This window comes from Volvox carteri, assembly GCF_000143455.1.
Source record: "Volvox carteri f. nagariensis unplaced genomic scaffold VOLCAscaffold_28, whole genome shotgun sequence".
NCBI lineage: Eukaryota > Viridiplantae > Chlorophyta > Chlorophyceae > Chlamydomonadales > Volvocaceae > Volvox > Volvox carteri.
Genome location: NW_003307571.1, coordinates 687,593 through 697,908, shown reverse-complemented (window position 1 = coordinate 697,908; position 10,316 = coordinate 687,593). Strand labels below are relative to the sequence as shown.

Sequence of the window (10,316 nt, the reverse complement as noted above, 5' to 3'; positions counted from 1 at the left end):
TGGGACATTGGAGGCGTTGAAGTCGGTCGTGTTCCTAGCGCCGATTCAGCGGTCAGCTGCGCCAGCGTATGCCTTGAGACGCCGGCGTGCCATTTCGTAGTCCACTTCCTGGACGGCACATGCGCTCTGCGCACGGCGCCATGGACAAAGCCCAGTCAGCCCAGTCACATGGTGACGCAGGCGTGCTCCGTGAGGGGCTCACCGCTGGGGATGCCACAGGCGGTGCCCGAAGTTTTCCACCCCGGCAAGTGCGGCGAGCAGTGGCTTTTCGGCCTTTTGCATTGGCCTTCTGTGTTTGGGGCAATAACGTAGTTTAATTATGCGAATTGGAAAACACCCGGTTGTTTGTATTGCTATTTATTTTAACTGCAAAACCTTCTTGTGCATCCCATAGCACTCCCACATCAGCGTCACAGGCAAAAACATATCAGCCTTTGGTTTTGGGAAGGCATTGTGTTGTAAAGTTCCGTGATGATGTTTTCCGTTGGTCCTTCTACTAAGGTCCATTCATATGTACCTTGTTACCAAAACAGGAAACCTGCCGTCCGGCTCGGAGGTGCTTGCCCTCTGCGCCCAGAGATTTTCCGTCCACGGGATCACTGCAACGGCCACCTTCGAGCCCAGCCTTGCGGACTGTGTCGGCCGGTGCAAGCTGGCTGGCGACGGCGTCTGCATTGCCGTCGAGTACGACAACGGCGCCGGCAAGTGCAGGCTCCTGCGGTCCGTGTACGACAGCATCGAGAACGACGAGGAAACCGACCTATTGGGCACAACGGGGGTTTCGGAGCTGCACACGGTTTGCAGCCTGGGAAGCTCCAGGCTGGTTCTCCAACTCCACGGCGAGAGCAAGATAACGGTCAACGGCCTGCAACGTAAGCCTTGTCATGTTGACTATCCTTGGGTCTGACAGTCGCGTAATTCTGTTGGCTTCTCCCGTTTGAAAAGTACGGCATTATGTGAACTGCGCGGATGTCCTGTTCAGGATCCCACGCCTGGACATCACCCTTGGGGGGTTTGGCTATGACCTAGGTTTGCACTTGCAGTAGACACCTCACCGGCCTCCCATGACATGCATCTCCCGTCCCTGGTCGCAAACGACAAAGATGCCTTTCCGATACAACAAACATTTGCTCACATCACATCGCACAGGCGCTGTAAGGGCACACCGTGTCCTCGCGGGGTCCACGGCATCGCCGCCACCACTGCGCAAACCGCCATCGCCATCGCCACCTGTCCGATCGCCACCCCGTCCTCCACCCCCGTCTCCACTACTTCGCCCACCACCGTCACCACCACCCCGGCCGCCGCCACCACGCCCGCCACCACGGCCGCCTCCTTCACCGCCTCCGCCTCCGCCACAGCTGCCAGAAGAGCCTTCTTCTCCATCTCCCCCAGACAACGGCAACAACCAGGCACCCGTCAGCCAGCCGAACTTCCCACCGTCGTGGCCCAACGGACCTTCGGCACCAAACGATCCCTACAATCCCTGCCCCGTAGCAGGCCGGCCGGCCTCCCTGACAACGTACAGGTGGGGACTTCTACCTGTATTAGAAAGAACTCTCTGGAAAATAAATATTCAGGCGAAAAGAATGAAGTGAAACCAGCAGGTTGAGCGGTGTTGCAGGGAGTTGTGTGCAGAGTAATAAATCGGGATTTGGGGCTTGGAAAAATGGAATGGATCGAGGCCGACTCGTGTACATTTCTTTATGACTTCACCTAAAAAGGACGGACAGTTCTTCTTAAGTTTAGGAAGATACATAGTATCTGAAGCTATTGAACAGCAGTGAGGTGCCATGGACGGCCATAAGAGGGTCACGCCCGTGCAGCGTATATGACTTGTCTGGTCCAAACACAGCAAAGTATGCGCAAGCCAAGGAACTCAACCTCCAAAGTGGCAAGATACTCACCAGGAGTTACTCCTCTGGTAAGGGCTTTTTGAACAGTGGTGCGAGAAGAGAAGGCATGATGGCGCGAACGAATGACACTGAGAACTGCACCACCATCTATGTGTGCCTGTGTGTTTGCGGGGGAACTGCGCCTCACATTATCGAGGTAATAAATGACACCCTGAAAACCTATTGAAAGAAAATAGATTACTTGATAAGCAATGGAAAGGCGCTCGCACAGCATTTGACTTATTGCACGCTCGTGTCTATGCAGGCGGTCGTGGTTGATTAGTGTATTTGTTTCCCTTGTTTCCAATGCTTGGATGATAGGATGCTTGGATGATTTTGTGTTGTACTATGGCCCTAAATATTTTCCATTGTGGCTTTTAGGAGGCTCTTGGGCCTCTATCTGGCCCGTATGGGCACTCGTTATACCTCTCTGGGTAACACAACCGAGGTGTAACACACCACATACACACACACGCACACACACACACACACACACACCACACCACACACATGCACACATGCACACACGCACACACACACACCACACACACATACACACATACACATACACACCACACACACACACACACCACACACACACACACATACACACACATACACACACATACACACACATACACATGCACACACGTGTTCGTGCTTGAAACCATCTATCCATCCTTTTATATGTACTGGCTGGTTGGTACGGGCCCTAACCATTTTAATACAAAATATCAACCAAACCTTCTCAACCACCTGCACTCCACACCTCCAGGTGCGCTGCTGGCTGGGAGGTGAAGGGCACGCTGCTTGCCAGTCAACCCACGGGTACCTACACAGCCGCCCAATGCGAGGCACTGTGCGTCGCCAATGCGCAGTGCCAGTTCTATGTGTCGTACCTGGACGGGAAATGCAGCTTGCGGTACAACCCCTGGACGGCAGACCTCTACAACTCAGCACCCGCACCGGGAGTCGTCAACATCACATGCAGCAAGCCTGGCGCGACACAGCCCCTTAAATTTCCACAGGCCTACCAGACTTGCATGTGCCAATCGGGATGGTGCTATGGTGAGCATAGCACTGGTGTGCCTGGAGATTCCAATAGGACGGCCTCTAGGATACGCACATACATGAAGTTTCTTAGTGCATCGTGCACACCGATATATACATATCAGCTACCTAATGCTGCGGCAGCTGGGGGTAGTGGGGGGTAGTGGGGGGTAGTGGGGGGTAGTGGGGAGGGTAGTGGGGGGTAGAGGGGGGTAGTGGGGGTTAGTGGGGGGTAGTGGGGGGCATACTGATTTGTAACTAGGCAAAAGTATGAGGTACAGTCCGGTGTGAAAATCTAAACTGTGAAATCACACAAGAATAGCATAGAGGCGCCCCGCCCCGCTCAAAGAATACTACATTGATGTGTGATTTTAGGCTGCTGCTGTCCTTCCTGATCCGCTGCGTTAATGTTGTCGTTGTCTATTTGTTTGGTCCATATCGTTTGCCGACCGCATATAATGATGCACACTACACCACACCACACACATGCACTCACACACACACACATGCACACACACCACACCACACCACACCACACCCTCACTCCCTCTCTCTCTAGGCATCGCCAACTGCGTGGAGGGCTTTGAGGCGTATGGCGAGTGGGGTTTCTTCTCCACCTCCGTCCCCAACGGCTATGCTGATATGGGCATGTGCATGGTGGGATGTCTCTACAACCCGCATCTGTGCTCCTACGCACTGTGGTACCAGAATGGAACAGGTGGGTGTGCATGCGTGCAGTGGTCGCTGTTGGGATGGCTGGTCCTGGTCAGATCTGGGGCAGCGCTTATCTTGCTACCAGGGGGTTGCAGCAAGAGCGAGTGATGATGACGAGTGAAAACTGCTGTGCGTGACAACGACAGTGTTTTGCACAAATGTGTAGGACTACTTGCTGTTCTGCTGTACTGCAGAAGCACCTGTATTTCATGTATGTATGTTCCCAAGGTCCACCCTCCCAACCTCTCGTCATCGGTGCAAATGCGCCGCCGATTGTCTGTATGGCCCTAACGATGCATGTGTGTACGTATGTATGTATGCTTGTATGTATGTATGTCTCCAATAGCCTCACCTACCTTCTGATGGCCTCCTGCTGCTGTGCAGACATTCTCTGTCTGGCCCGCCAGAAGCCCTACATCTACCCTACACCGATGCCGGACTACTACAACGTCCAAGGCACCACAGGACCAAGCAAGCGGGCGAACATCATGTGGTGAGACAGAGAGAGGGAGAGAGAGATGGGGGGGAAAGGGGGGGGGCTGCAGGAAGGGGAGCGAGGGGAGAGGGGGGCTTGGAAGTCTGATGTGCACGCATGTCCTGTCGATGCTACAGTCATACACGACAAAGTGAAAGGAAAGGTGGGGTGGCTTGGAAGCCTGTAATAGAGAGAAAACGGGAGGGTGATGAGGACGACCTGCTGTGGGTTGACAGTCCCTGTGTTGTGTGTCTGTGTGTCTGTGTGTCCGTGTGTCTGTCTGTGTTCGTATGTCTTGCTTTTCACATGTGCGCAGCGAGGTGGCCAATGTGGGATCCATGTACCTGGATGCTGGGAGGCCCAACCCGTAAGTATACAGAAAGTACGGAGAAACCGCTGGTGTCGTGGATCCTTCCAGCAGCTGTGAGGAGGAGGACACGTGCACATCTGTCAATCTGGCGGCCTTCACGCTATACATGGTTGGTGTATATATATCATCATTGGGGCTCGTACGTTTAGTCGGTGTCCTGCCGTACAGCAAGGGCCAAGCAAGCAGCCAACATCGTTATGTTTGACCGGACTGGGCTCCTTTTGACTCCTTCCCTCGGTTTTCCGACAATATTGCTGCTGGTGACCGAGTCAGGGGGCAGTATGCAGAGTCGAGAGTCCGAGAGTCCACATCAGCGGTCTGCTTGATCATCGTTGAACTAGTACGATCCGCCATAAGTATTTTTTTCGGCTGGCTGCTGCTGCTGCATCTACTTGTCGTGCGGTATTGGTCAAATGCTGTTGCAGCTTCATAATCAGTCGCTAGCTAGATTCCCTGCAGGCGCTAGCTAGATTCCCTGCAGGCACTCATGTGTACGTGGGGGGCCCTAGGAGGTGCTGAGCTGCTAGTTACATATCTGTTGCTCTGGTGAACGAGGCTCTGTGTGTGCATATGTATGTATGTGGAACTGTGAGGATTATTATTACTGTAGTATGTTTGGTGGGTAGGCCTATCATCCTTCTTGACCTTTCTTTCACATGCTGAAGAGAAGAAGACAGAATGGAGTCATAGTGTGTATGTGTATGTATGTGTGTGTATGCACACATAAGCAGAACATCATGTCTAGCTTTATGTTGCATAGTTAGTGTAGTAGCTGGTACATATATAGTACGGCACCCGTATCGTCTACGAAGACATGCTGAGGCGCTCTGCCGGCATCTTGAGAGGCCTTTTCAGCGGCCAGCAGCTACTATTACAGTTAATTCACTGCACAGGCAATCTACTCTTGCTGCGTCTTTCCTCCTTTTCAGGCGATTTTCCCTTCAATGTGCATGTGCATGCATCATGAATGAGTGAACCTTAGAGCGAGGTAGGATCATACAGTGATTTTTTTGGATGTATGGTGTCGTACGATAGGTGCTGCAAGGTCCCATGTATGTATCGGGAATAATACAGGATGATCATACATACATACTTACATACATACATACAGCAGTGCATATCAATGCATCACAGTGAAATCATGCAGCGTGTGTGTGTGTGGGTTGGGGGCTCTGCATGATGGAGCGCCTGCTGTATACCCACCCCACGACCGGAATTGATGCAAAGAGGTTCATCGAGCAGCGTTTTTGCGTGCGTGGGTGCAGTCTGCTGCTCTGCTGGAAGAAGCACAGGGAAGCTGGGTGGGGCGGATGGACAAATATCGGGATGGATCCGGATCCCTCACCGTTGGTTATAACTACCAACAGCAATCAGATCCAAACAATGCAATACAATACAATGCAAGTGTCATTTGTGTGTAAATGTTTTAACTTGCCGCCTCAGCCGAACTGTGTGCATGCGTGCACGTGCAGAGGAGCAAATGCAGAGGAGCAATTGCTTCCCAGCCAGGCTTGCAGCGGCATACATAACAGCTGATTCTATAAAAGCCAGCCTATATATATGTAAATATATGTAAATATATGTTTATATATAGTTGCTTTCTCCAGGGGTGCAAACATCCACGTGAACATGATAGTTCGTGGTGGTAGTGGGTGCTGAATCCGGTTGAATAAAACCCTTAAGGGTTTATAATCATCAAGCTTAATGATTGACTGTGCATGGAAGAGAGCTACAGGGCTCGCTCAAAAGAAGTATGAAACCTGGTATGGAAAGACGAGTACAAGGATTTTCAGGTAGTGGTGGTGCAACTGCTGGGGATACAAAATGTTGTTTAGCAACACATGGTCCCACCATGTACATACAGCTGCAGGTAGAGCAGGTAGGAGTACTACGTGGTCGCAGGCTGGTGCAGGGTGAAGGCTCATGATGGCTTTTGCTCCAAACCAAACCAAAAGGAAAAGCTTTTAAGCAATCGGAATCTGATAAACATAATAGCTGGGAGCCAGAGAAGAACTTTATGCCTGACCTTCACTCTGAACTTCAAGCAGTCAAGGCTAGTGTCACTAACACTGCAAGGATGCTGAGTCTAGACAGGGGATAGTTGTTGTGGCATACTTGAATTTCTTAAGATTCTGGCAGTTCATCACTTGGCATTTTCTTCACTCTTGCTTGATTAACCTATTTGGTGCTTGCCTACCTTATATCATGTGTGGCTGGATTATGGTGCTCTTGCTATAACCATGACACTTGTCACTGGTACTGTAGTAGCTGGAATTGTTTTCAAGAGGCCTTTTCAGCGGCCAGTTACTACAGGTACACCCAGTTGGGTACAATTGCACCTAATGGTGATTCTTAGTGATGGCAACTACATTCCCAGGCCATACAGGTTGCTGTACATGTGTAGCAAGCTACATTTCCCTTAGAATATTTGAACGATTACTGTTAACAATAACTGCTAATTTGTTAACAATTTGACTCAAGGTTCGTACACGTTACAAAGTATACATTTCGTCCACGTTACTTGGCATACTTGGCAGTTGTTCATAAGCAAATCTAACGGGCTGGGGCCCCAGGCCCCACCAACATTATCCTAGTACGGCAGGACCGTGGTAGGGAATCTCCGGCAGGTAGGCCAAGATATAAGCTACCATATCACATCTACTAGGTGTTCGGAGTTCAAGACTCTGCTGCCGCCGTCTCTGATTGTTTCGTACGCGTCTATGTACACTAGTGCTTGCTGCTGGGTTGGACTTATTCCTACTCCAGCGAGGACTGTCAACACCACACTTCCACTTATCCAGTCGACCCGCCAGGTGAGCGACTGCTACAACATGTCATCATGTTCACTGCATAATTTCATTCAGTAATCAGTAGTTTCCACTATCACATAACAGTGGAGGTGGATACAACAAGGAACAAGCTGCCAAGGGCCCTTACACTGCAGGAGAACAGAAGAACACAAACCCAGCCGCAGGACTGCAGCCCACTGGCCACCACACCTCAAACCAACAACATCCCCCAGCAGGGTGACACAACAGAACTACACACAACACATACCCAAACAACTCCCAACCACCACCTGGTCAGACTCTCATGAGATGGCCCCTACCTCCCGAACCTGGGAAAATCCCAGACTGGGCCTCCCTGTGACAAGCACTATCCTTCAAGGCCCTAAGACCTCTACAACACCCTCCCCAACCCGCCCCCTCCTAGCCTGCCAGCTGTCCAGTCACCCCTCAGCAGGCATCTGCCACAACCCTGCCACTGCCAGAGCCCAGCATGGAAGTGTCTGCAATTAACCAGTGAAAAAGGGAAAGGGTAACTTACTATTCCATTATATGCCAACTCACAAGCATGATAAATTTCTTTTGGGACTAGCCAACCTGCATGAATAACTCAGACTTCTATTGCAGTTGAAGCAAACTGTAAGGATTCTGTACTTTCATCAGGTTTATGCCCAGTCATTATTGTCCTTCAGCACAATGGCTTTAAAGCAAGTTTATGTTCCCCAATCCGTTTTGCATTATAGTAAAGTACGGTATTATTGGGGACAACAATACCATATTTCCCTCAAAGTGGGAACACATCCCCAAACTAATTAGTTTTCTTGTGTGCTTCCAGCATGTGCAGCCTTTAAATGGCAAAAATATCCTAAGAGTTCATGAAGTGAGCAGCAAATAAGATGGGTAGCCTATAGGCCTATAGGCCCATGTCCATAGTCCAGAGCAACAGAGGGGTTTATCCTGGTGCCATGTCACCCTTCCCAATGGGTTATCAATAGGCTGTTGGGGGTTACGGTAACCCATGGGATTGAGGGTAACCCATGGGTTACAGACCCAATCAGTGCCATAGGGTAGGTAGGTGCTAAGTTATTGGAAGTGGTATCATCAGTTGCACACTTTGTACAGCATGTTGCTGCTTGTTTGGATACCCTATGGCAGTCCGGAGACGTGTAACTCGTCAGGCTCGGTAGCTACGGGGCAGTTGTCTGGACAGGTTACTCGCCAGCTAGAAGCTTGGTAAATGTGCAACCTTGAAAGTGTCATAATTAGGCACAGATATGCGCGCTGAGTGTGTGAAATGTTATGACGAGGTTAGTTAACATGTTTGCCATCAAATATAAGTGTAGGGAGGCATTATTTGTCCTTACGATTTGCTCTCTACCTACGGCCATTTGGCAGTCCAGAGACGTGTAGCGCCCAAGGCTCAGCAGCTACGGGACAGTTGTCTGGACGAGGTTACTTTTGACGTGCAGCCCCGAAAGCACATTGGGAAGCATGAATATAGCCGGTGAATTTATCATAAGTGAAATTTAGGTTACTTAGGGTGTTTGCCACTTGTATTGGTGCTCCGATGTAACATGACCATTGGTAGTCATGGTCATGGCCCAAAGGAACGCCGATTGTTCCAGCACAAAGTAGAATATAGTTGATGAACAAATAAGTACATAGGCAAGGTTACCCGAGGCCGACGTCGATCGATCTGGTCGACCAGGTCCGCCAATGTAGTGGGTCCATGCCACAATATCCGAAAGTCGGCTGAAATCATTTAAACCCTAGTCCGGTTACTGAACAAAATTACGAGGGACGAGATTTCGGGGCTCTTATGTGTTTTACATGGGGCATCATGTACGGCTGTCGTATCTATGGCTTCAATGTCCAAGTCCGCAGATTTGTTTATGTAGGCAGGTAGTGGTGGGCCACATCTGTGCCACGGTTGTGTGTTTCGTTGTGGAATCGTTACCCGTTGCCCTCTTTCTTGTTCCTGATGCTATGGAGGGTGGCTGGGGCTGGGCGGTTGTTGCCTCCGTCATTGACGTGCCTGCCCTAATTGTCATGTTCCCATCCATGTGCTGCACGTGCAGCAGGCCTCGGAAGATGGGGCCGACGCCCAGCCGGGAATGGAGGTAAGATGGGGGGGAGGGTCGGGGCTCTTATGTGTTTTACATGGGGCATCAAAACGCTGTCGTACTCCGATATGGCTATCGGAGTACGGCAGATTTGTTTGATGTAGGCAGGTAGTGGTGGGCCACATCTGTGCCACGGTTGTGTGTTTCGTTGTGGAATCGTTACCCGTTGCCCTCTTTCTTGTTCCTGATGCTATGGAGGGTGGCTGGGGCTGGTTGGTCCGTCATTGACATGCCTGCCCTAATTGTCATGTTCCCATCCATGTGCTGCACGTGCAGCAGGCCTCGGAAGATGGGGCCGACGCCCAGCCGGGAATGGAGGTAAGATGGGGGGGAGGGTCGGGGCTCTTATGTGTTTTACATGGGGCATCAAAACGCTGTCGTACTCCGATATGGCTATCGGAGTACGGCAGATTTGTTTGATGTAGGCAGGTAGTGGTGGGCCACATCTGTGCCACGGTTGTGTGTTTCGTTGTGGATTCGTTACCCGTTGCCCTCTTTCTTGTTCCTGATGCTATGGAGGGTGGCTGGGGCTGGTTGGGGGAGGCGGGCGTGAATGGTTAGGGGGGCGAGGGTCGGGGCTCTTATGTGTTTTACATGGGGCATCAAAACGCTGTCGTACTCCGATATGGCTATCGGAGTACGGCAGATTTGTTTGATGTAGGCAGGTAGTGGTGGGCCACATCTGTGCCACGGTTGTGTGTTTCGTTGTGGAATCGTTACCCGTTGCCCTCTTTCTTGTTCCTGATGCTATGGAGGGTGGCTGGGCTGGTTGGGGGGCTGGTTCGCGGTCATTGACATGCCTGCCCTAATTGTCATGTTCCCATCCATGTGCTGCACGTGCAGCAGGCCTCGGAAGATGGGGCCGACGCCCAGCCGGGAATGGAGGTAAGATGGGGGGGAGGG

General features: G+C 51.1%; 1 protein-coding gene across 1 annotated transcript; it reads left to right on the top strand.

The window, feature by feature from the left end:
- The first annotated feature begins 211 nt into the window (after positions 1 to 211).
- VOLCADRAFT_105405 (uncharacterized protein) lies at positions 212 to 6,092 on the top strand. Its single transcript, XM_002952226.1, has 9 exons — positions 212 to 244; positions 534 to 872; positions 1,150 to 1,154; positions 1,362 to 1,528; positions 2,671 to 2,963; positions 3,505 to 3,663; positions 4,044 to 4,152; positions 4,451 to 4,501; positions 5,977 to 6,092. Exons 5-9 carry the CDS (start codon positions 2,766 to 2,768, stop codon positions 6,078 to 6,080), a joined length of 621 nt encoding a protein of 206 aa, XP_002952272.1. The 5' UTR covers positions 212 to 244; positions 534 to 872; positions 1,150 to 1,154; positions 1,362 to 1,528; positions 2,671 to 2,765; the 3' UTR covers positions 6,081 to 6,092.
- The last annotated feature ends 4,224 nt before the right edge of the window (positions 6,093 to 10,316 follow it).

Excerpts from the sequence above, each read along its gene's own strand:
- VOLCADRAFT_105405 (XM_002952226.1), top strand. The coding sequence starts at position 2,766 with ATGCGCAGTGCCAGTTCTATGTGTCGTACCTGGACGGGAAATGCAGCT. Across the intron at positions 4,153-4,450 it reads AAGCGGGCGAACATCATGTG|CGAGGTGGCCAATGTGGGAT; the intron begins GTGAGACAGAGA and ends ACATGTGCGCAG. Across the intron at positions 4,502-5,976 it reads GATGCTGGGAGGCCCAACCC|AGGAGCAAATGCAGAGGAGC; the intron begins GTAAGTATACAG and ends GTGCACGTGCAG.